This window comes from Enhydra lutris, unplaced genomic scaffold, assembly GCF_002288905.1.
Source record: "Enhydra lutris kenyoni isolate GAN:26980312 unplaced genomic scaffold, ASM228890v2 scaffoldscaffold14, whole genome shotgun sequence".
In the NCBI taxonomy this organism is placed as follows: Eukaryota; Metazoa; Chordata; class Mammalia; order Carnivora; family Mustelidae; genus Enhydra; species Enhydra lutris.
Genome location: NW_019154098.1, coordinates 50,218,798 through 50,245,735, shown reverse-complemented (window position 1 = coordinate 50,245,735; position 26,938 = coordinate 50,218,798). Strand labels below are relative to the sequence as shown.

Below are 26,938 nucleotides of genomic sequence, written 5' to 3'. Positions count from 1 at the left end.
AAAATCCTCTCTCTCTCTCTCTTTTTAAAATTATTTCTTACGTATTCCAGATGGCAAGTTCCTTTTTCAGCTAGGGAAAGTTCCCACCTCTTCGCAAGAAATGCTTGCTTTTACCTAATTTCTCTGAGAAAAGGAATTTGTTTTAGAAGTTTTGGGGGACAAGTTTTAAATTAATATGTATTCAGCGAGGAAGTCTCTCCCCCAAAGTTAATTTTTTAAAGAGAAGGAGGAAAGTGGGAGGAGATAAGCCCTTCTTCATACTATACTCTGACAGCCCTGACAGCATCAAGGAAATGCAATATCCCATGCTCGCCTCTGTGGACGAAGGGCAGAAGAGACTCTCGCTCCTCTTGCTCGCTTTATTCCACGGCCGTGCAGCAGGGGGCGCGTGGCTTTCGGTACCCGAAGCTGCTCGCTCCCCAGAGCCTCAAGGACCGTATCCCTATTTGCCCCAAGGTCATAGCTCCTAACCTAGCTTGCCAGTCCCCGGCCGGGGACACCCGGCAGTAAACCCTCGGGGCTGGAGACCCCGGCGCTGGTGGGGTCAAGGGGGTGGGGCGGGAGGGCTCTGAGGCCGGGGATGCGATCACAATGCGGACGACGGATGAAAAGAACCAGGGGCCCGGGTCCCGAGCAGTCAGCGCGGCCGCCAGACTCCGCACCAGGAGGGGGATGGGGTGCTCCTAGACGCTTGCCAGCCCCAGTCCCATCCAGGACCCCGGGAGCCGCCGCCGCCGCCGCCACGCGCGCCCAGAGCTTGGAGCCTCGTTGCCAGCCCAGGGACCCGGGGCCCGGGCCGCGGGCCGAGGGGAGCCGGGGGGCAGGAGAGGAGGTCCTGAGCCCAGCAGAGCGCCCGCCGAGAGGGCGTTCTCCCCGCCCCCGGTACCTCGCCCGCCTGACCCGCCCCAAGCACTGGGAGATCACCTCCGCCCGTCACCTCCTCCTCCCCTCATCCAGGTCCACCCGGGGCTCCCTCCCCCGGGCCGCCCCCGAAACGCGAAGTTGGCGGGAGCCTATAAAAGCCGGTGACGGCTCGACCCGCGGACACACGGTGCAGGCGCCCGAGGAGCAGCCGCTTCTAGAACGGCGCCAAATCCTGCCCTGCCTCGACCAGCCGCACGACCATGGCCCATCACTGGGGATACGGCAAGCACAATGGTGAGTGCAGCAGGAGGGCGGCGCGGCGGCGGCGGCACCTGGGGCCCCAATGTCGGCCCCGGCCGGGGCCCCGGCCCCGCAGCGCCCGCACCTGCTGTTTACCGCGGCTAGTCGGAGCACCAGAGGCAAGGTGTGCCCCCGAGCCTGCCCCGCCCGCTGCTCCCTGTCGCTGGGATGCCCTCGTTGCCCCAGCCCCCGGGGTCACTGTCGAGGAATCCCCGCGTCCAGCGGTGGCGCGTAGGGCGGGAGGGAGGAGGAGCGCAGCCTCAGCCTTGGGACTGGAGGACAGTTGCCCTCGGGTCCCGAGCGGAGACTATCCTAACGAGGAAGCGAGGAAGGGTTGTAACTGGAAAATTTTAGTTGTTGATTGCAGAAAAATTAGGGGACCCTCCCTTCCCCCTACACACTTCATTCTCAGCACCACCTGTGGCTAAGGCGCTCAGCACAAACTGACCCGGGGCATTTTCGTGGGCTGGTTTGAATCCATCGCGGTGATTTCTGAGTTTACCCATCATCTCTGATCTCTTAATGTTAGGGGGTCACCAGGAACCCGGGTTTATCATGGCTACTGATCTGGGTTCTCCAGAGCCAACCGACGCAAAAGAAAGATGCGTCTGGCGCCCCTTGCGCATCTGGGGGTGGCGTGGGGCTTCCCTGATCTTCACAAGAGAGGTGCCCGGGTCTGAGCAGTGACTGGCCTTCACATTCAGTAGGAGGACTCCAGGGAGAAATCCCAACGGCTCCAAGGTCTTAAATGAGCTTGAATATCCTACATGCTAACCACAAGCCCTGCGGTAGTGTCTGCCCAATTTCAGTTGCTAATTCAATAAAATGAGGGTAAAAATAGGTAATATTTATATGGCACTCTGTTCAATGACCTTTCATGTATTGATTCCAGTTCTCACAACTTCTCCGATGCCGATGTTATGACCCCATAATACAAATGATGAAACTGAGGCACACATTGTTTTCCCAGAGGTATTCAGCTAAGTGGGGCCACCAAAATTGGAATGGATCACATTGGCTCCAGAATCATTACCCCTTTCTAGGGCTCTGGTTGTACCCTTCCCCACACTGGGGGATTCACACATCTCTTCTGACCACTAGGACCCGAGCACTGGTATAAGGACTTCCCCATTGCCAAGGGACAGCGCCAGTCCCCTGTTGACATCGACACCAAAGCAGCCATTCACGACCCTGCCCTGAAGGCTTTGTCTCCTTCCTATGAGCAAGCGGTTTCTCGCAGGATCATCAACAACGGTCACTCTTTCAATGTGGAATTCGATGACTCCCAGGACAAAGCAGGTCAGTGTTTAAAAAATAACGTGTGCCTTTTACCCAGTATTTTCCCAGCTTAATGAGAGGAATCAGGAGCAGTGGCTTAATCCTACAGTTTGTCTCAGTACTCAAAGATGCCACTTTGCTCATCTTTGTTAGGTCCCAGGCTCTGAGAAGTAGGCTAATTACTTGGAAGTGGCCCAGGGCTGTTGCTCCTCTATACAATTCCTGGTTTCTATGTAGGTCACTGAATAACTGTGATCTGCTTGTGAAAAGTCACAGAAGGCAAGGTCGCTGGGATGTGAAGATTAGCAAGGATGAGATTTGCAAAAACTGAAATTTTTAAGATTCTTTCTAAAATATTTGTTTTCCAGAATTGATCCTATCCAATAAAAAGTACCTCTTTAGTGCTCTCTTCAAGGCAGCAGACAGGGGAGTGATGAAAACCTCACTATTTAAAATAGTGAAAATTTTTTGAAACATTGTATTTATGGGTACAAATGTGATAAGAGGAGGCAGTGTTTTTTAGTATCCACCCAGAAATTCATTCCACAAATGAAGATGTTTTAGAGTGGGTGGGCATTGGCCCACCTGGCCCATTGCTGACAAAACCAATTACTGTAATTTATCTGTAGCGGAGCTGTTTACAGGAAGCCCATTGAATGCTTCTTTTTTTCTTATTTAGAAACAGGAGAACAATCCCATTCAGACATGGTAGCAGCTTTCTTTGCCCACTGGTTGGTTTAATTGCCAGTGCCCTATTTTCCTGAGTGCTTTCCTCTGAAGGTCATTGCAAACATATGATGAGCGGTGATGGTATGGGAGCAGGGAAAGCATGGGGCAAAAAGAGAGCACAGAGAAACAGGGATGCATTCAATAATGCTGTCAAAATTTTGGAGTAACGACTGATAGTACTAATATATAAGTGTGATTATAATTGCCATAGCCTAGTTGACCATTCTTTTTTTGTAGCTCTCTTATATATTCAGTCCAGTTTGGAAAAAATCCCTTCTCCTCCTGCTTCAAACACTTTTTTGACACTTGGATTTCTGAAATAGTGATTCTGGAAGACAACTTGATGGAGGGTGATGTGGAGATCATCTGAGAAATGTTTTCAACCTACCTGTGCCCTGGGTGCACCTCCCCCCAGTACACACACAAGCACACACACACATTCTGGCATAGTATAATGAGTAATTAGACTTTGATTATTAGGTTTAATAGAGGATGTTTCCTGAAGACATTCCTTCAATCATTCTGCTACACTGCCTTCCCAAATAAGCCTCCCACTCCAAAGAAACAATGCTCAAATGATTAGGCTAAATATGAGGGAAACAAATTTCTTCCTTTCCTGTTAAAGATACTGTATACTTTGATTATAATAGGACAAGACCGTAGGTCTTGGTGGTATTATACATACAGAAAGGATGCTATAAAAGTTCATGTTTAGTTATTCAAAGACCCAAAAAAGTGAGCTATTTTAGTCTGTACCTATCAACTTCTACAAAAAGAGATGCAATGAAGGTATGTTTCAGTGTTGCCAGTGAGATCATCGTTTTCAATGAGAGTCATGTCTACCAGTTATATTCCTCATTTGGGGCGACATAGACATTGGATACTTTTTTTGGAGCAATGAGGAAACAAATGTCTAACAAATAGAACCAGATGAGATAATTCCCTCTATTCCTTACAAATCCGGTCATGAAGTAATTGTGCCAGTAGTATATTATTACTGGAAAATGGATTTCAGCATTTAGAGTAGCAACTATGAGCATGGAATGGGGTCAGAGATCCATGGGCTCAAGTTCCATCTCTGCCACTAACCAGATCAGTGGCCCTGGGAACAACAGCAACTTAATCTCTCTAATTTTTAGTTTCCTTAACTGTAAAATTGGAGTAAGAGTAGTTTCTACCACGGAGGAAGGATTAAATGGGACAATAGATATGAAGCACCTAGCCCAGCACTTGGCACGTAATAATTCCACAGTAAGTGACCATTGCTGTTTCCATGTCTTCATACCATTTGACTGTTTATTAGGCAATTGTTGTAGGGATTGCACCTGTGATAAGATTTCTGAAGAAAGTTTCTGATGAGCTGTAAGATTACCTGCCATCACTTGATGGGATTTAAACATTTTATTTTTATATGTTCCTGGACATCCCATTTATCATATTAAAGTGTGTACTGATTTTATATGAGACGTTATATAGTTACATGTTTTAGCATGGATATGTCGAGTCCTGATGGATTTCTACACAAGCAGTAACTGATTAGAGCTAGCCACACTTTTCTAAGTACTTCTCCTGGTGAGTAACATATATATTATGAAAGCCATGTTTAGATTGTGAAGAAAGTGGTTCCAATGGGGTCTCAAATCTATGTCTTTAGAGATACACGTGTTCTTCACTCAGTTCTTTTAAAAAAACCAACCACCACCACAAGAAAACCCTTCCTAACGCCAATTGAATGCAAGATCAGCTAGGTACCATGAAGGCCGGATTGAGGCCTGGTCTCTTTCTTGTATCCCTTGAACTCATGCTGGGCAAGCCTCAGGTGGAAAGGCAGAGAAATAACAGATGCTGACCATGACTTTGGCAAGCCCAAGAAGGACATACGTTGTTCCATTCCAAGGAACAATGGAAACATGAAAGAGACTTAGGAGTCATCCTGTGTAAGTCAGGAAAGACTTTCCAGGGTGAATAAAAGTTGTGGTGAGGCTTGAAGTTGTGGTGAGGCTTGATTTTGATGTCTTGGAGGAGACTCCAGGCCAGAGAAGTAGGAAAGACCCCGGGATTTGAAAGAGTGCAGTATTTACTCTGACAGACGAGGAAGAGTTAATGTTAGAATGACCTGCTCTCCTTTATGTATGAAAGATCCCTTTGTAACTTTGCCCAAACCTCTTCAACATTGTCAGTTGTTCTGGTTAAACAAGGAAGCATTTTTTATTTTTTTTTTCTAGGATGCAGACTATATTAAAATGTTGGCATTAAGGAAAAACACATCTATAGAATAAAACAAACAATCATACCATGCCGAGAAACACCCTTTTGACTTTTTTTTTTTTTTTAAAGAATCCTAGACTCTCAAGTTAGAACAAATGATGGAGATATTCCATTCAAATTCACTTAAACATGAGGAAACAGAATGCTAAGGAATTTAAATGCCCATCACTTAAAAATAGAAGTTGAATAAGAATCTTTGAATGATAACCAGAGTTAATATTTAGTGTGTACATACCATGGTTTTAAAAATTGATATGCTTTTCTATACACTTAAGTCTAAAAATAATTTCTTCATTTTGGTCACTCGGTATTTTAAGTCGACAATTTAACATCTCTTTTTGTTAGGAGTTATTTTTATGGCATTAACATTTTTAGATATCTTTTATGTCTTGTTTTCTACATTGATAGTGCTTCAGTTCATTTTAATTGATTTATCTTTATTTTTAGTGTGGTTTCAGCCTTCTAGAATTTCTCATAGATTTAAGTTTTCAAATACATTCTAAATATTATCTTAGACTCGAACTTAAGTGCTAAGTTATCAGGAAATGAGCTGGTTGTGTTTATTAGTATATTTGAACTTGAGATAATTCTTTTTAAGTGTGGAGTTAATAAAAAAAATTGCGGGGTTAATAGGCTTTAACTGGAAGCTCTCATCAATCTTCTAAATTCTTTTAAAAATAAACCACCTTTAATAAATGAAAAGTTGCTAATCCTGTTAGGCTTTCAAAAAAATTATTAAAAAATAACTCTCTCTGCTTGAGTTCTTTTATTACTAGCTTTATCTGGAAGAAAAAAATACTAGTCAAATTATTAACTTCTGCTAACTCATTAAGTTTTAGGGAAGAGTTTAAAACTCTCCTGCCTTATTACAATGTTAGATGCAAATATTGAAAAACCAATGCCTGAAATTATTGAGCCAATCTATATACAACTCTCATATCATTTCTGTTCTTTAGAAATGGAAATATTTTTATCTGTTTATATTATTTCAAGAAAAAAGGAAGGAAACAGTTTGCCTATGCTCATTTGAAGCAGACCATTGTCTGTATGACAAAATAGAGCTTCCTACATGAGTCTTGCTTGATTTTCAAGGACTTACTTTTGAAACTTTAAAATTATCCTTCCATGAATAATTTTAAGTTAAAAGGAAACATAATAGCAACAAGTGAAAGGGTTTGTTGTGCATACTGTTAATGTTATAAGCAGAAACCTAAGTATTCATAAAACTGACCAAAGCATTCTAAGTTCTGTATTTAATTATGTTCATGTCAAAAGCATTTCTTTTTTTATACTCTTCTATGATTTCCATATACCTGTAACTAAAAATTTCTGTTCTGTTGATTTTTAATTATTGTTTACCGCAGTGAAAGTGACAGCTAAACATCTCACTATTTAAAAGAAATGGATTGTCGACATCTTGTCCTCATTCATTTTCTTGATTTTAGTATGTCAACCCTAGGATTATTCGCTACTGCTAAAAAAACAAAACAGCAATGCATGATTTAATAATTTTAAAAGTATTCATAAAAGAAGATTGTTTACCTGCTGGGAAATGCCGCAGTTTTAGTAGTAGACTTAGTCCTTTACTTCATTAATAAGAAATCCCTCAAATTTGAATTTTAAACTAAAGATTATTGGAAATGGGCTTATCTGTATTTTGGATTTAAGAGAGATTATCGATATTCATTAAGATCTTTAGTTTGTTATTTGGATACATCTTACGTTAAGTAATAATAAAGTGGGAAGAAAAAATTTAAAAATGTTAATTTTTCAGTTTTTAATTTGCATAGATAGTCTTATTACTGGGGTGGTATCTTAATTTTCACAAAAAACAGAATTTACATAACTTCCCTAACTAATATGTATAGGAAGACAGATTATAATATAATTAGTGCTTATTTTGTGTGTTATGTATGCAGTATGTATAACTGATGGGAGATCATCGAAATTAAAATTAGCTGGAGCTCTTGGTGTTGAGATTTGGATTTAAATTAAGTTTTGGGAATCTTGAAAAAGATATCCTGGTAGAAGACCCCATTTATATCTCTCCCATCCCTGTGGAACACATTTCTATGATACAATTAATTATTGACTCTTCAGGGCCCCCACCAGCAGGGCTGGATTTTAAAGAGGAAAAACACAGTCTGCAGTTTATATTACCTTTTCAAATTACTTTTGCATCAGAAAAACAGACTTCATTTTAAACTGGAACAGTTCAGAAATGGCAAGTATCAATCCAAATAAGTAAATAAATAAGTAGATCTGGAAAAAGTGCAAACTCCGTATCTCTCAACCAAGTATCTTTTTTATTTCGCAAATAAAAAAAAATATATATATGCTACCTTTATCGGGGTTTGTGGTGATTTATTATTATAACGATGTTTTGGGGGGGACTTCATTGACAAAACTCCATGCTAAGAATTTGCAGAGAAATAAGTAACTAGCTGAAGAAGACAAGAAATGCTTCTTTTTGTAGCAATTAAATTTTAAGAATTTAATAATCTCTCCTAGGTACAATGGGCTTCTAATCTACATAGCAACATAGTTTTATTTTAACAGGAACTAAAGCAGATGTCTGGTAATAATAGATTAGCACTGAGTAAGTTTAATCATTGAACCCAGAGCATTTTTTTTTAAATTAACAAAGCTTATTTAAGAAAAGCTCATATACATTCTTGCCTAATTCTAAATATTCTCTGAAATAAATAAATTAGGCTGGAATCTTAAGGTCTTCAAGGGAGTGAATAAGAATAGGAAATAGCCAGTAAGCTTTATTATTTTTAAAATTTAAGATTCTGATATGATTCTTTATAAGGGAAAGGAGATTCATTTAGAATGATAAGTTACACTGGTTGCTTAATATGGTTTTATTTCATTTATTTTGCCACTTGGTAGAATTAATGATGTTAGGATATTTGCTTTTTAGGATCAGCCAATTAGTAGCTTTAAAGTGATTATAAAGGAATTGTTTCAGTACCAATTTATTTCATAAATATATATTTTGTTTTGAGGGTAGATCATTATGAAAAATGGGAATTTTCTCATTTTTGAAAAAGCCTCGAGGAGGGGGCAGATAAGGCTAAGTCTTTCCTTATAGGATTATTAGATTAAAAAAAATTTTTATAATAATTTGTTTTTAAGGTTCAAAAGATGTGATTTTATCAGAATATACCCAAATCGATGATATAACACCACTTCTGATTGGTTCTTTTTCTTTTTTTTCTTTTATTTAATTCCTTCTTTTTTTCTCCTGGCCTATTGTAAGGCAGAGCTGGCAAGGAGAGATTGTATCAAGAGCTGTAGGAAAGGCCTAAATGTCTTCCAGCCAGCTCTATTTTTTCCTTTGGGTAAATGAATGGGTGTTGCTACCGTTTATGTGTATTTGGGTGAAGTTAAGCAAATTTGATTGTACAGACTTTGTTGCTTTGCTCTGCAAAGCCAAAGTAAGTTTGCGCTCATTGTTTTATAGATTTATAACCCAAAGCTATTCAAATACAATTATAAAAATAGATGGTAGAACTAAACTAATTTTAAAAGCCTTTAAATATATTGGTAACATTTCAATAATACATATAACTTAAATAAAAAGTTTATGGAGAGGATGGGGAAACTGATTTCATACTATATTAATTCTCTGTAACACACATATCATTAATTATCTGCAAATAGACTGTGGTCTAAGAAGATGACATCTAGTCACATTCTTCCATCTTGTGTTTTTCTCTAACAAAGTTATATTAATACCAGAAGAGTAGAATCATTAGGCAGTTATTAAAGTTAGAATTTTAAGGTTTTGGAGACAATAGAGTACTGCATATGTTAGATGATCAGCAAACTCTCAGTGAAGTAATAAACAATTGAACGTATCCACTTTACAGATGAGGACATTAAGGTCAGAAACGTTCAATAAAAAATTTTAATGGGGGGCATGTGGGTGGCTCAGTCGGTTAGGCAGCTGACTTTTGGTTTCAGCTCAGGTCATGATCTCAGGGTCCTGGGATCAAGTCAGTGTCAGGCTCCAGGCGTGCCTGCTTGAGATTCTCTCTGCCTCTGCCCTTCCCCCCAACTCATGCACCCACTCTTTCTCTTTCTAAATAAATCTCAAAAAAAATTTTTTTTTTAATGTACCAAGCTAGTTAATACCAGTGACAATCCAAATTCTGGAGCATTTGGAAGGCCAGGGCAAGGAGAATTGGATATTCTACTAAGATCAATAGAATGCTTATGGTTTCACAAATTCTGGAGGGTAAGGACTGGCCTCGGAGGTTAGTGAAGCAGGAGGTAGACGGCCACTGGGCCATGTAGAGCAGCGGTTCCCATGCTAGTCAGTGTGGGCCACAGACCCACACTGGCAAGCAGCTGCACGGGCACTTCCTCAGTGATTCACAGAGGACTTAATAATTCCACCTAAAACTTCCTCTTTCTCAACCAGTACCTCTGACTCCAAACCAAATCCAGAAGAGAAGTATCACTGTGCTCAGAAACCAGATGGGAAAAACACCCATCCTTCAAGCCAACACGAGTGAGGAGAGAAGCCAGCTGAAATGATTTTGTTCAGCACTATAGACTAAACTTGAGTCTGGACTTAATTTTCCCGAGCGAAAATGTTGCTACAGGCATAAATTTAGAACTATGAAACAGGGTTAAATTAGACTGTAATATTTAATACTGTGTGTGTTTCATGTGCATATGTATGTGTATATGTGTATACACATGATTGTGTGTATGTATATACATTCATATACATATAAACACACACATATGCACATATATAGTATACATATACATATATTTTATATATATATATATATATTTTAAATTTTAGTGCTGAAAGGAGGACCCCTCACTGGCACTTACAGATTGATTCAGTTTCACTTTCACTGGGGTTCATCTGATGGGCAAGGTTCTGAGCACACTGTGGATAAAAAGAAATATGCTGCAGAGGTAAGAGACGCTTTTTTGCTTTCCAGGGAAAGATGTAAATTGATATTCAGCATTAATTTCAAAACCTTAATTTTGTAAATTTGACTCAATCTAAATGAACTTTTTTTTTAAAGGACCTTCATATTTGCTTCTTATAACTTTTATTTGTGATATTACAATGAATGCTGCAAAACATTCTCTACTACTTCCAAGAACATCATTTGCAAAAAATAAAATAAATTCAAATTGGAGGATCCCGTTTTAATATAAATCTAGAAATAAGCTTTGTGTCTTCCCACAAGAACCTGTAACTCTTTGTCTTAGAGTTGATGAAGTCATTTGCTGTTATGTCAAATAGTGAATAATTAGAATTAAAATGAAAGAAAAGTTTATTTTTTAAGTTATCCACATGTTTACTTTCTTTAGTAACCTCTAGCTAAGAGGCAAAGATCACTGGATGAAACCTGTAGGATTTATTATGTGTCTCATTCATTGTGGTTTTGTCTCCCACTGCTTTAGCTTCACTTGGTTCACTGGAACACCAAATATGGGGATTTTGGAAAAGCTGTGCAGCAACCTGATGGACTGGCTGTTTTGGGTATTTTTTTGCAGGTTAGTTGATGGCCCAGTTCTTGTTTTCCCTGTTTTTTTAGAAAGATTAAGCAAACAGAACGTTCAGAGTAAACAGGACATCCTACAAAGAGCCTCGGAAATGCCTTTGGCTCTGAAATATTTTCGGCACCTGTTCCCCCTCCACGCCCCCCACCCCCCACCACAGTAGCTAGTAGCAGTGGAGAAACAATCTGAGAGGTATTCATGAGGTGCTATTTATATGTAAATGTGAAGGGTGTATACATGGGAAAGGTGAAAGGAAAAAGAGGTATACTTCAGGTGACTACCGGTTTTTGTTTTAAGATTCGTCCCTAACTAGATAGTACTGTTTCATGACAGACTGCTAAAGTAAGATCAAGTTTTGGAGGGCTCAAGGGCAGCGACCCAGTATTGGAGAATTTCAGGCACCAGTGGGACTTACAGGTTGAGCTGCCCTCCAGACAGTTATAAAACAAGTGGAGATAGGTCTAGGCTGGAGATTCATGGAGCCTGACATCATATGTCAGGTGGGAGCTACACATGAGTATGAAATCATCCAAGAAAAGCCTGAAAAGGGAGATGGTAAAGCTGCTGAGCATGCAGTCCCAAGAAACTGCAAAATGTAAGACATTTAAGGCAGTGGAAAGATGCTAATGAAATGGCTAAAAAGGAATACAAGAGTCAAGGGAGATTGACGAAGTTGGAGAGCAGAGGGAAAGCCAAAGGAGGAGAGAATTTCAGAAAGGAGAGAAGTCAATAGTATAAAATCCTGCAAAACGAAGGTAAGCACTGAACAGTGTTCTTTGTTTTGGCAGTTGGAGGTCGGTTAGAGGTCACTGGTGATTTTTAGGGGGTAGATTCAGGAGAACTATGGAGTGGGGTGGGGGGGCAGAACTCGGAGGGAAGTTGTCGGTGAAAGTGGGGAAGTTCATGGTGCCCATGTAGTCAGAGTAAGATGATTTGGTGGCATGTAGCAAGTGGGAGACTTTGGTGCACTACTTGGAAAAATTTTATGGTAGAGCTGCTCAAATCAACACTGATGTAGTACCAACAGGATTCCAGTACCTTGTATGTTGTGTCTTTCGATAGATTGGCGATGCCAGGCCAGGCCTACAAAGAGTCCTCGATGCCCTGGATTCCATAAAGACAAAGGTACAGTTGAATTTTTCGCCACCTCAATAGAGTACTTTTTTAAATTTTTTATTATTATTTTTTAATATCCCATTGGTTTTAGGAAACTTTTTGGATCAAAGTAAATAGTCTTGCTTTGACATGTGGTGTTTCAATAAGGAGTTAACAGAGGTAAAATGTTGCTTATCTATTCATTTAACTTTTCTTTATCTGAAAGTTGAGCCTAATGCTAGTATCATTTTAAGACTTGCATTTATTTAGTCTTGCTTCCCTATCATTTGAACACTCATATTACAAGAGTCAGAGAATTCTCATGACTACAAGGAAACTGAAAGATCATCGGGTCAAATTATTCCTTCATTCATGCAGCAGATATTCGTGGAGTATTCGCTCTGTGCTGGTTACCTGGTTAATGTAGGAGAGACATTGGTGACCATGAAGAACAACCATCCCATGTTTGAATTCTCTCTATGGCAGAGCCACGTTTAGGTCATTGAACATCTGCTACTTACGATCACCAAGCACAGCTCTGGCTTTATAAAGCTTATCCTCAAACTGAAGCCACATTTATCTTTTGAAAGGCTCCCTTATTACTCCTGGCTGACCCCTTTGGATTGATTATGTGGAATAAACCTGATTTAAAGTGCTTATTTAAAAAGATATATGTACCTTCATGTTCATTGTAGCATTATTTACAATAGCCAAGATCCAGAAATAGTCTAACTGTCCAAACTGGATGACTGGATAAAGAAATGTGCTATATATAATATAACTATTTATGTAGCATATTATATATATATAATATAATAATATATAATAATATTATAATAATATAATTATATATTATATACAATATGTTATAATATTATGATATAATAATATATATAATTATATATAATATATTATATATACACAATAGAATATTGTCCAGTCATAAAAAAGAAGGAAATCTTGCCATTTGATTACTATGTTGGTGGACCTTAAGGCCATTATGCTAAGTGACATAAGTCAGACAGAAAAAGACAAATACCATATGATCTCACTTATACGTGGAATCTAAAAAACAGACAACAAAAACACAAACACAAAAAAGTGAGCTCTAGATACAGAAAACAGATTGGTGGTTATCAGAGGTGGGGGGAGGTGAGTGAAGGGGGTCAAAGGGTACAAAGTTCCAGTTATGAAATAAGTAACTCAGGCACCTAAGTGGCTCAGTCAGTTAAGCTTCTATCTTTAGCTCAGGTCATGATCCTGGAGTCCTGGGATCAAGTCCCACGGCAGCTCCCCACTCTGTGGGGAGTTTGCTTCACTCTTTGACCCTAACCTTCTCGTGCTTTCTCCCTCTCACTCTCTTTAAATAAATAAATAAAATCTTTAAAAATAATAATAAATAAATAAGTCATGGGGATATAATGTACAGCATGGTGACTATTAATAATATTGCATTGTATATTAGAAAGTTGCTAAGAGTAGACTTTTTTTTTTTAAGAGCAGATTTTCGAAGTCCTCATCATAAGAGAAAAAAATTATTAGTAACTGGGCTGTAACTTAGTAACAGACTGTTACATGTTAACAAGTAGACTTATTGTGGTGATCATTTTACAATATACGTAAATATCAAATCATTATGTTGGGCACCTTGAAGGTAATATAATATTATGTGTTAATTATACCTCAGTAAAACAAAATGAAACAAAGTAAAAAACATGGTCCTTCTTTCTTTTGACCCCATTCTCTAATAGCATTTTACTTACCCTCAGGCTAGTTATCTTTAGTGCCCTTTAACTATTCCCATACAGCAATTTTCTCTGTTTGTAACAACCTTGTCACTCTACTTGTAGCTCTCTGCCTTGTACATCTAATGCTTTGAAAGTGTAGTGTCCAGAAAGGAAAGGGGTTCTTTAGTCCTGATCTGGTGATCAGATAGAATAACAAGACAATTACCTCCTTATCAAAGATACTATATTTTTGTTACTGAGGCCTAAAATTGCATTATTTCAGTGGCAGCAGTTTTGTTTTAAATGCTGGATGTGATCAGTTAATAACAATGGAAATTATAAGGGATGATTTGAGAGGACAAAATGAGAATTGGACATGAGAAAATTAGAGAGTCAGGCTCTCTTGCCTGCTCATCTATATTTCCATCTATATTTCCTGCTCATCTATATATCTCTCTTAATTTCTTTTTTACTTTGTTTTCTGGTCAACATGGGACCTCTTAAAAAAAAAAAAAAAAAAAAAAAAAGTTTTGGCAACCAGAGGGGAATATCTGTTTCCTAATCTCCTGCCTTCCTCCCACTCTGATCATGTGGCATTTGTAACCTGTGTGTTTGCCTTGTTCCAGGGTAAGAGTGCTGACTTCACTAACTTTGACCCTCGTGGCCTCCTTCCTGGAAGTTTGGACTACTGGACCTACCCAGGCTCACTGACCACTCCTCCCCTTCTGGAATGCGTGACCTGGATTGTGCTCAAGGAGCCCATCAGCATTAGCAGTGAACAGGTCGGTTTTCTCAAGTGAGGTAGAGCCCTTCGTCCAGGCAGAGGAGCTTGGGTTTTGGATTCGGACAGACCTGGGGTTGAATCCTCCTGCTCCTGCTTCTAGATGTGGAACTAGTGTCCATAACAGTGCTTAGCAGATAAACAGCATTCAAGAAGTATTTGCTGGGATTAGCCATAACTTTAGGCAGCTTGTTTGCTCTGTACAACTGGATAATCATGAGGATTAAGTGAGAAAGGTGTCTGTCACCTAATAAATGCTTTTATATAAATGCTACAAGGAAATCAAGGCCCAGGACAATGAGATTTCATATTCAAGGTTCCATAGATATCAGTGGTAACTCACAGGTAACAGCTCACTCACGTGAGAGCTTACCCAGTTTTCTTTCCTTTTTTTTTTTCCAATTTTTTTTAAATTTTATTTTTTAATTTATTTTTATTTTTTATAAACATTTAATGTATTTTTATCCCCAGGGGTACAGGTCTGTGAATCGCCAGGTTTACCCACTTCACAGCACTCACCATAGCACATACCCTCCCCAATGTCCATAACCCCACCCCCCTCTCCCCACCCCCCTCCCCCCAGCACCCCTCAGTTTGTTTTGTGAGATTAAGAGTCACTTATGGTTTGTCTCCCTCCCAATCCCATCTTGTTTCTTTTATTCTTCTCCTCCCCCCTTACCCGCCCCCCCCCCCCGCCATGTTGCATCTCCACTTCCTCATTATTTCTATCAGAATACATTTCTGAATTCTGACAAAAGGAAAAGCCATCCCTTGGAGAAAACTATCTATCAAAACTCACTCCAGGTTGCTCTAAAGCCCAGACCACAGATTCTTACCTTTCCCATACAATATAGCTTATGAGGTTCAAGTTATCAATGCAGCTTCTGGGTCACCGATAGTACCCATAGACTGTCTCTATTCCCCCCACAGTTGAAATGTAGAAAACGGACAATCTTCTGTAGGGTCCACAAGAACTTGGATCCTGGATAATTTAACTAATGTTACAGTAACTGACTGACATTGAATTTGACTTCAAGGGGTGAGACTGAGGGAATATTACGGGACCAAAGAGATCAGGTGAAAGGCTGTTGATTTGTGGGTTGCTTCATTACTGCCCAAATCACCCTTCTTCATTTAGATCAAGACTTGCGAAGGCAGAGGGACGTACCACTTTGTAAAAACAACCTCAAAGAAGTAGGAGACTGTGTCCCATCAGTAAGGGCTGTGTCCCATCACTGGGCCAGGGAACTAAAGCGAGGTTAAAGGGGAATAAAAATCAGCGAATGTCAAGGATTCAAAATCCCAGTTTGGGCAAATTCATTTATGTGTTTCTGTACATTAAAGCAGAGATGCGCACCAGTCACTTATCTCCTGGGGCTTTTGGATCCTGGACCACTTTATCCAATAGTACAGATGCTGTAGTTTATCTTCCTGGGGCAGAAAACAAAACTCTATAATTTGGATCTAGAATTTTTATTATTATTTTACATCTCAGAAGTGTTTTATAGACTTTTGATGGTTGATTTTAAAATTAAGAGGGGAAAAAATAAGCCCACTGAAAATTTCCTTCTAAACGACACCAACAATCTTGTGTGTATTTTCCAGAAACTGACTTTTCATCTAAAAGCATACATATATAATGTTTATGTGATTGTATATTTATTGGGAACCAAAGTGAACTTTGAATTTTGATACATACATAGTATGGTGACTATTGGTGAATATGGGAGAATAAGCACATAAATGAATACTATTGGGAAACTTGTATTTTAAAATTTTTTATCTTGTATTTTGCCTTTTAGATGATGAAATTCCGTAAGCTTAATTTCAATAAGGAGGGCGAGCCTGAAGAACTGATGGTGGACAATTGGCGCCCAGCTCAGCCACTGCACAACAGACAGATTAATGCGTCCTTCAAATAAGATGGCCCCAGAGCCCACATCCAGATAGTAGATATTCGGGATATTAGCTAAGCACAAATCTACCTTGGTGAATCGGACCTTGGCTGCTTTGTGTCTCATTTTCTAGATCCTTATCTCTCACCTGTTGTCCTCATTAGTAAAATGTGAAGAACTTGACCAGTTGTCGTGCTTGACCGAATTGCTGTGACTGGTGCTTTGGTTCTGGTGATAGCCTTTCTGTAGGAGAGAATATAATATAAGGAATAAGAGAACAAAGCATCTTGACTTTGTTCGTAGCACATGGGGTGATGAGCACGGACAATTGTTCACAAAAATGCTAACTTTAAAACATTGGGGAGGGTATGTGCTATGGTGAGTGCTGTGAAGTGTGTAAACCTGGCGATTCACAGACCTGTACCCCTGGGGATAAAAATATATTATATGTTTATAAAAAAAAACCAAACAAACAAAAAAAGAAAACAAACAAACAAACAAACAAAAAAAAACATAGGAAAGTAGAATGATTGAGTGCAAATCCAATCCATTGAGCTGTGTAATGTAAATCAGGTGAAAGAGTCATGATTCTATGTAATGTAAATCAGATGAAATAAATGTTTATGATTCCGAGATACTATATTCAAGAAAAAAATTTTAAATTCTTATATATTTGTAGCAATGTTATCTGGAAAATGAATTATATTGTAATTTAGTGACTTTTGAATTACAGAGATGTAAATGAAGTATTATCTGTAAAATTATTATAATTATAGTTGTAATACAGAGTATATTTCCATTCAAATAATATATCATAACTTAATAAATACTGTATTTTAGATATATTCTCTAATAAAATTTGGACTTCTATTTTGCCTTATTTTATTCTATGCTGGGTATTGGGTAATAATGGAAGAGCAAAATGTGTTCTTTTATAAGTCCTATTAACACATTATTAACAATAAGCCATCATAATTGGGTACTCACAATTGTAGGAGTTTCCATAAAAGGAAAAACCCTGAAGGTCATGTATTAATTGCCAAGAGCTGTTTTAAGTTCTTTCTGAGCACTCATTCACGTGATCTTCATGAGAACCCTACAAGAATGAATCCTGCAAGAGAGAGAGGAACAGGTTAAACTAGAGTAGCAAGCCAGAGAAAAGTGTACGTGCAGAATCAATATATACTCCTTGGAAATAAAACAAATAAAAGTCCATTTTATTTAAAGAAGGGAATTTAAGTGGTACCCACAAGTAAAAGAGTAATTCGAATCTTAGAAAGATAAATTATACCCTTTACACATAGGAAGAAAAATGAATATGTGAAATAAAAATCTCCCACTATTATGGCTGTTCTGGATTTAGCTGTGTGCCTGGACCATGGAATGAATTTTTGGCTGATGAGTTATTCTGGAAAGCCAAGTTTAACACATAACTCAAGTTCGACCCTTCATGGAATAAAACCTCTTTGGTATTGGAAATTAAAAAAAAAGAAAGTCTCTAAACTCAATGCACTTAGGTGTCTCAGTTGGTTAAGCGATGGACTCTTGATTTCAGCTCAGTCATGATCTTAGGGTCATGAGATCGAGTCCTGCATCAGGCTCTGTGTTGAATGTGGAGCCTGCTTAAGATTTTCTCTCTCCCCCTACCCTACTCACTTTCTCTCTCTCTCAAAACAAAACAAAACAAAACAAAGTAACCTAAATTCATTTATACCCCTCACTTGCTTTACTAAAGAACTATACTGAGTTTTGTCTAAGAGAAAGATCACAAGCTTTGGAGCTTGGTTTGTTTTGAATCCCAATCTTTTCAACCTCTCTGATCCTGTCCATAAAAAGAGGGTGGTGACATCCATGACTGTGATAATTATATGATATCATGTCTGGTGTATAGGAGGTGGTCAGAAGTACTTTTTAAACTTCGTGTGTGTGTTGTGTGTGTGTGTATGTGTGTGTGTGTGTGTGTGTTATTTTGTTAACAGTACCATCAATTTTCCTTAATTTCCCAGAATGAGGCTTCCCCTCTAATTCACTGGTTATTGCTTTGGGTAAGGAACCCATACAGCCAACCTTAACTAGAATTGTTTGTAAAGTAAAAGTAAACCTATTTCAGGTGAATTGCTAAGGACCTCTTCTAAACATAAAAGGAGTTTAATTTGTGCTTATCTTTACATATTGGTTTTCAGTTATATACTGAACCAGAAATTTATCAACAACTGAGTTCTATATATAGATGAATTATTATGTGCTTAGCATATAACAGATGATCTCCAAATACTGCAATGAAAACATTTCGCTTTTGGCTAAAATTAAATTTAACCAGGAGATAGTATTTATTTTATTTTTTTGAGCAATTTTCTTATCATATTTGTAAAGTGCCACAAACTATTTTAATTTAAATAAGTGCTTTTCAAATGTTCCATCAAAATATTCCTTAAAGCAGAGAAGTAGTCTTAGTACTTAGCAGGCACAGTTCAAAACAAACCATTGCTTCTTTAATGACTCATTTTTTTTTTAAAGATTTTATTTATTTATTTGAGAGAGAGAGAGAGAGAACATGAGTGGGGTAGAAGGGAGGAACAGAGGGAGAGGGAGAAGCAGACTCCCTGACTGAGCCATCCAGGCACCCCTAAGATTTCTTTACTCCCACACTAGCCCATACAGATGGCACCTTGGTGACAGGGGAGCAGATCAAGTTGGTTATGTTGTCCCCAGATGCTTGTTGGCCTCTGCTGTAGAGTGGTGGCCTGGGCTGGCCCCGTACCAATCTGCTTCTGCTGACCTGTTTCACTGGGTCTTTGGAGATGCCTCTAGCTGAACTGCTCCCCACCACTGCCTCCAGTTGCAGAGCCTGGAACTCCCCTATTACCCAGGAGGACACAGGGACACCTACCTCTTCTGAGTCTAGGTCCTGGAGCTCTAGATTTCCCTCACCACCCAGATTTGACCCTGAAAGACTGTATGCGTTGGAGGGGGTGGAGAATTACAACATCAGCACCTGACATCTTTGCTTCCTCTCCCCTCACCACTTTCCACTGGGTCAGAAAAGGCAGTGTCCCTTTTTCCTGTGTGACAGGAGGCTCCCTTATATTCCACTTCCTTCTGGAGGCCACGCACATCTGGACCCTGCTCTAGGGGTCACAACAGCACATGGCACAGAAGGAAAATTAGTTTCATGGTAGGGGAAGGTCCATCAGAAAATATTTTAAAATTCCTATGTACCTTACACCTGGAAATACGTCATCCCTGAAGGCTTCAGAGAGTTTCTTTAGTCTGTTTCATTAAATCTAGTAGAAAGGAAGAAATTTGTGTTTCTTCCCCTTTTCTCCTCATCCTCTCTCTGCCTCTGATCCCTGCCTTCATTACGAGGGAATATAGTGCTTAAATATGTTAACAGAGGTAGTATTATTACCTCTCATCTGGAATTTTTAACAGTTGGTGGAATGAACCGAAGAAAACCCTGAAGCTCTAAAACTGGAAAGTTCATGTTCCATAAAAAGAGAACTAGTCAATTTCCTTTATGTGTGTGAAACTCTAGGGTCAGGATGGTTCTTCTATGGGATCTAAGGGGAAGAGCACACCATATTGGCTGGAAACCACATCCAGACCTCCGATGGAATTATATCCTGCAGAGTGGCATGCTGGCCTCATTATCAAGGACTTGTTTTATAAGAAGAGATGTCTGGAAAAGGTCTAGGAACAAACTTTCAGCCCTCAGCTGACAGGGGCCTGCACTTGCCTTTGGAGAGAGTGGGGCCAGTGCACACTGGGGCCCTTGCACACTCACCTGTATGTGGCTGGAACCACCCCCCTCTGCCATCCAAACCCGTGGCCCCAGGTGTCTGAAGATTTCCTCCACACACCTTGTCTTTGGAAAGAGAAATGTTTCTGATGTTTTTAGAGAAGGTATTATTCCTGGTCCTCCTCTTAGAATGAGGTTTCTGGCTTGTTTGGCAGGGGTCTACATGCTCGCCCAGGCCAGGTCTCCCCAGTGTTGCCACTAGTCTTTTCTCTCCCTCCCTTTACCTGGGTTTCCGTTTTCTCAAAGGTTTCAAGTCTGCAGGCTTTGTCTGGCGTCTATTCTCAGAGTTCTGGCAATAAGAATGATGCTTTTCAGCCTGAGACCTCTGCATGCAACACATATATGTAGCACTCCAGAACAATTTTCTGTCACACACATACACACACACACACACACACACACTGGCTGGCAATGTGTGTGTTTATGATGTATAAGATACTTTATTTATAGCTCTTTTAGTGAGCCACCTGGTCCTTTCAGGAGCCAATAATGCAATAGAATTTAGTGCTACAATTTTTCCACATCACTCCCCTGGCCTATATTCTCAAAAATAAAGAGAAAATTCAAGTATTGCTCAGCAATGTGGACTGAAGTTATCACAGAGAGAAAAGAAGTGAAGTTTTTTATCATATAGTGCATAGCGAGAAAAAAGAGACTCATCAGCTCCATCCTCTTTCCCCTCAAGGACTCTATCTCCCTGGACTGTGGTCTCCTGTCCCCGGAGCCTCCCTGGGGCCTCATTTTCTCCTCGCTCTCTGAGTAATTTAGTTTCCATCTTCCCCTCCTCCTTCCTAATACACATGCGCGCACACTCGTATGTGTTTGTATACACACATGCACAGGTGAACATGAGCACACACTTGTACACACACACAACCATCCCTCAATACTATCCTACACTTCAACATGCTAAAGGTCAGCAAAGGAAGGCACCTTCTGTTTCAAAGTCTCCCTTTCATAAAGATGGTAGGAGAATTATAAATATTTATTTATGTATTTTTGTATCTATTCATTTATTTTTATAAAGATTTATTTGAGAGAGAGCGAGCGTGCATGTGTGCGCAAGAAGGGGGAGGGGCAAAGGGAGAGAGAATCTTACGTAGACTCCCCATTGAAGGTGGACCCTGACTCGGGGCTCAAAATCACAACCCCGAGATCATGACCTGAGCTGAAACCAAGTCGGGCACTCAACTGATTGAGCCACCCAGGCACCCCTATAAATATTTATTTTTCTTGTCAGTAGTATTTTTAATTCTTCTACCATACCTGTATTATCTTGCATGTCCTCAACAGAATAAAGTAAAAATTATTTCCATTTTACAAACGAAGTCTTGGGGCTAGGACACATATCTAAATCTACACAACAAATGCGGCAAAATGGGGCTGCAAATACCAGTTTTGTGTGACCGCTTTCCACTACACAACGTGAAGGATGATCCTTGATGGTGCATGGCCTGCTCTCCAACCGTACAACTCCCCAGACCCTGGCCTGCACTTTCTCTAAACTTTTGGGGTTTGGGGGCCCAAACCCCAAGGAATAGGGCCCACCAGGCTGGGCTGGTTAGACTTGGGGGGAATCTGAGAATGCAGACTGGGCCAGGCTTTGTCCAGCACAGCGTCTGGTTCACAGCAGAAGCTCAGCTACACTTTGAACAGGTATTACTGAATGAATGAATAAATGTATTTTGAAGTCCAACATCATGAAGAGTTCTAGAGATGGATGCTGGTGACATGTGCCCAAGAACGTGAATGTGCTTAATAGCACTGAATGGTAAATTTAAAAATGATTAAAATGGTAAATTTTATCACAGTTATTTTTTTAAAGTCAAATGTAAATTACTTTTATATTATACAATGTTCTGTTACTCATTTCTTCCCTGTCAGCTGGATAGAGGCATGGTCTGCACAAAATAGATACTTGCAAATCCCACTTAAAAGGTGGACAGGGACTTACACAAGCCAGTGGCACCAGCATGAGCCAGACAGAAGGGGAGAGCAAACGCTGCGGTTGATCGTGAAGCAGTGTGGCAATGCCTGGCTTCTTGTCTCTTAGCTGCATGAACTGGGGCATTTAATCTCTTTATTTAATCTCTTTAAATCTCCATTTCCTCCTCTGTAAAATGAGGATTATAATGCCAGCCATCACAGAAGACTCTTGTGAGCTAATCCATGTCAAACAAATACTACCATGCTTAGAAAGCACCCCCAAATACCAGCTACGACTAGTAAGAAGACCCCAAAAGAGACTAAAAATGAAAAGTCTTCTGTATTCAGATCAGGCTGCTGCTCTCAAACAGCTGCGACTGACTTCATCTATCACTTTTCCTCTCTTTCTGATCCCTGGGGTCTGCGGTACCATTTATATAGTACGTTCTTGGATAATGCCCCCCCCACCGCAAATTTATGTTGTGATCCTTCTGTGAAGTCTTTTTAAGCACAGAAACCAATAAAGACTAGACCGATAAGGAACAATCATTTTTCCCATTTCCTTCAAAGTCTAGAAAAATCCTTATGTAACTAGAAAATAAAATCTAATTGCTTTCTTACTGTAGTGACTTCTGCAAAATATGGTGAAGGGTATGTTTTAAAAGGGGTTATTGGTCAAGTAAGTCACACTTGAGTTTCTCTCATTGGAACCAGTAGAAATGAGTCCATGGTTCCTAGGTAAGATGGCATCAGAGAAGCTCTCTACATTCAGAATTTCTTCTCCTTTTCTCTCATTTTTGCCTTCGTTTTTATTTTTTTGAAAGGGAGATATTGACTCTGTTTCAGACTGACATTTTTCTTGGTTTACTTATGGACCATTCTGAGGGAAATTACTACTGAGAGCACTTTCTTAACCTTATCTTAGTCTTGATGTGACATGAAAATATAAATACCAGCTGTGAGGAAAAAGATATTTCATATATATCATTACTACCAGCAGGGATTAACAGGTAACATATCAAACAAATAAAATTAAAATTTTTTGTGTGTAAAAGAAGGACCTTTAGAGCAGGACGTATAGCTTTCAGAGTCAGATTGAGAGACTTATGGTCCAACTGTGTGACTCTGAAGAAGTTGTTTAGGTCATGCTATCCTTAGGGTATCACATCCACTCAAAAGCCTGATGCGGGACTTGATCCCAGGACCCTGGGATCATCACCTGAGCCGAAGGCAGAGGCTTAACCCACTGAGCCACCCAGGTGCCCCTATTCTAGAGTCTTAATTATAAGATATATTCTTTTACCATGACGGCAAAGCTATTTCTATACATCTCAGAATATGACCTACTACCACCAGTGCATCATTTTTTTTTTTTTCAGAGAGAGAGAGAGAGAGAGAGAGAGAGAGTGAGAGAGAGCAAGAGCATGTGCAAGTGCATGCATGGATTGTGGGAGAGAGAATCTTAAGCAGGCTCCATTTCCAGGACAAAGCCTGACGAGGGGCTTGATCCCACAACCCTGAGATCATGACCTAAGCCAAAATCAAAAGTTAGGTGTTTAACCAACTGAGCCACCCAGACACCCCTGTCATCTTTAGGCAAAATAAAGCTCTAACAGCTTTATTATAACTGTCAAAAATACTTGTCATATAAATGCATGAATTTGGTTCTGAATCAGCTCTTATCTTTGAGGAGTAACAATTCACTTTTGAGCTACTTTCTTTTTTTAAATTTAAGTATAGTTGACCTATAACATTTCATTAGTTTCAAGTGTACCACAAAGTGATTCAGCAATTCTATACACTCTGAAATGCCCACCACAATAAATGTAGTTATTGTCTATCACTGTGCAAAGTTAATACAATATTATTGACTATATTCCCTGTCCTATAATTTTTATCCCTCTGACTTACTCATTTTGTGACTAGGAGTTTGTACCTCTTAATTCCTTTCATCTATTTCATCCACCTGTTCACACCCTCCCCCCCACCATTCTGGCAACCACCAGTGGATTCTCTGTATTTATGAGTCTATTTCTGTTTTGCTTGTTTTGTTTTTTAGATTCTACATACAGGTGAAATCATATGGCATTTGTCTTTTTCCATCTGACTTATTTCACTTAACATTATACTCTCTAGGTCCACACGTGTCGCAAATGGAAAGATTTCATTCTTTTTTAATGGCTGAATGATATTGCCTGGTATATATAGCACATCTTTATCCATTCATCGATGGATACTTAGGTTGCTTCCTATATATCTTGGCTATATACTATGTATCTTGGGAGTTCTGTATCTTGGCTATTATAAATAGCACTGCAATAAACATCGGGGTGCATATATCTCAAAAATCTATTTATCTGTGAATACTTATCAAGCCCCTCCTATTAGGTTCTGAGTTCTCAGCTAAAAGCTTCCGGTCTTCCAGGAGTGTACAGAAGAAACCTTTTATGGGTTGTTCTTTTTTACAAATATAAACAAGAGACCACTTAAATGTGTCTTTTCCATGAATACAGGAGCAAAACTAAGTAGTTTTGATTTTTGAATTTCTAAAAGACTTTGCCGATAGATGACAAATGTATTTTGAATGAAAGGTGCAGGGATTTCTTCCCTCATGTGTCACGCTCACATGAATGACATGAGACATACAGTCACAGCTAAGATGGAATGGAACGGTATTTAGTAGAATTCTAAGAACTCCCACATCATGCTATTGCTTTTCTTCTTCAAAATAAACTTAAGTAAGAAATAAAGTGATACATTATAGTTCTGTGATGAAGTTTTTATTAGCATGGGTGGTGATACTATATTTAACTGCAGGAGCTGGAATTTGGTTAGACTATGCATTGGTTCCTGGATATGTTATATTAGGCAATTAACTTTCCTGAGCCTCAATTTTTTTGCTGCCTTGAAAAATGTATATAATAACTTTAAAAGACCTTATGTGAGAATAAAAAAAGAGAATGCATTTTAAAGTACTTAGCATAATGCTTAGCACATGACTAATCAATAATTGCTCATTTCTTTGGTTTCCTCCTTCCTTTCCCTTCTTCCTTTCTAATTCTTAATATCAATAAACTCAGCATACAGTCTTAAAAAGCCTGCTTTTAAATTTTACCTCAAGAACCACATTCCCAAACTTGAATGACAACATATTTTATTATTCTGAGTCAGTTCTAGTTCATGTGACTTTCATTTCCTGTATTGTATATGTTGGCTGACCTTAAATACGAACCAAAGAGAAACCATTTTCTTGGTGTATCATTGAAAGCTTTCAGATGAAGCCATGATGAAACCACTTTTAGCTCTACTCTTTCTAAATAATAATGCAGTTGGGAAATAAGAAATACTTCTCCTCTGAAATGGGACCCCCCCCCAAAGTATGCAATAATGAGTTACTTCTCCCCTGGGACAGATATGGATGTCTTCAGTGATAAAATCTGTGCCCCATTTCAGCATCTTTGGGCTCTGTCAGCTATCTAGTATTCTCATACCTCATATCAAAGAACTGGCTCTCACAGCATCTCAGTATTAGGCAACTGTCTAATTGACTGGAGCAACATTTAGTTAAAGATGAAAATTTTTTAAAAAAAGTTAAGAAAATACTTCTAGGGGCACCTGGTTGGCTCAGTCAGAAAAGCACGTGACTCTTGATCTCGGGGTCGTAAGTTCAAGCCCCATGTTGGGTATAGATATTACTTAAAAAAAAAAAAAAAAAAAGACAAAAACAAAATAACACAAAACAAAACAAAAAACTTTTTAAAAGGCATCATTTAAAAAAAGAAGAAAATACTTTTCAAAATGTTCTTCAGGTAAAAATTAAGACAATATATTTGGTAAGAGGTTGTCCTATTTAGGATCAGAACATCTCAGGTTCAAAGCAAGGATTTGCTTGCTTATTATCTGTGCACATTTGGGAAGTTATGTCAACTAGATCAGTTACAAATCTGTGTCTTTGTTTACAACAAAGGGTTGTCTGTACTTGCTGTCTCCACTTCCTCATTCCCTTCTCTCCTTGTTGGTCTCCAATCAGCTTTTTGTCTTCACTGGACCATTGAAATGATACTGTTTAAGACTACAAAGACATAGTATAAACAAAGAAAATTCTCCATTCTCTGTTTTCATCTTACTTGGCATCTTGATACATTTGATATAATTGATTGCTCCTCCTTTTCGTTGTTTTACGTTTTGTTGAATTTAATGCTTAGCTCAGTTGGCTGCAACGATATCACACTCCATTTTCTTCCCAGTTCAAGGCCTATCCCATATTTGCCTCATCTGTTGGCTACTTTTTCTCTACCAGACCTCCTATTGAGTCCCCAGCAGACCTAATCATTGTCCATTTCTCCTCTAGCTATATTTTCTACCTATGTGATCTCATTCAGGATTTCAGCTTTAAAGGCTACCCACATGATTAAGAACCCCAATTTTTTATCCCCACTCCAGACCTCTGTCCTGAAGTGCAGCCTCTCCTATCTATCCGGCTTTGCCACTTGGATGTCCAAGAGGCACCTTACACTTTAATATGATCAACAAGACCAGTTGAGCTTGTCCCTTCAGTCTTCCCTGTTCTTAGCTTTCTCTAGATCAGCAAAAGGCATCACCTCCCACCCAGTTGCTTGAACCAAACACAGATATCTCATCTAATTCATCTCTTTCCCCAATACTTTCCATATACCCTTGTCTGAGCCATTATATCATCTTTCCTGAACTACTGTAGTAACATCCCAACCTATCT

At 39.3% G+C, this 26,938-nt stretch overlaps 1 protein-coding gene across 1 annotated transcript; it reads left to right on the top strand.

Annotated features, from left to right (window-relative positions):
• The first annotated feature begins 286 nt into the window (after nucleotides 1-286).
• LOC111146638 (carbonic anhydrase 2) lies at nucleotides 287-17,209 on the top strand. Its single transcript, XM_022502269.1, has 9 exons — nucleotides 287-398; nucleotides 958-1,158; nucleotides 2,266-2,463; nucleotides 10,265-10,383; nucleotides 10,882-10,974; nucleotides 12,043-12,105; nucleotides 14,429-14,584; nucleotides 16,386-16,834; nucleotides 16,992-17,209. Exons 2-8 carry the CDS (start codon nucleotides 1,125-1,127, stop codon nucleotides 16,503-16,505), a joined length of 783 nt encoding a protein of 260 aa, XP_022357977.1. The 5' UTR covers nucleotides 287-398; nucleotides 958-1,124; the 3' UTR covers nucleotides 16,506-16,834; nucleotides 16,992-17,209.
• Nucleotides 17,210-26,938: the final 9,729 nt, after the last annotated feature.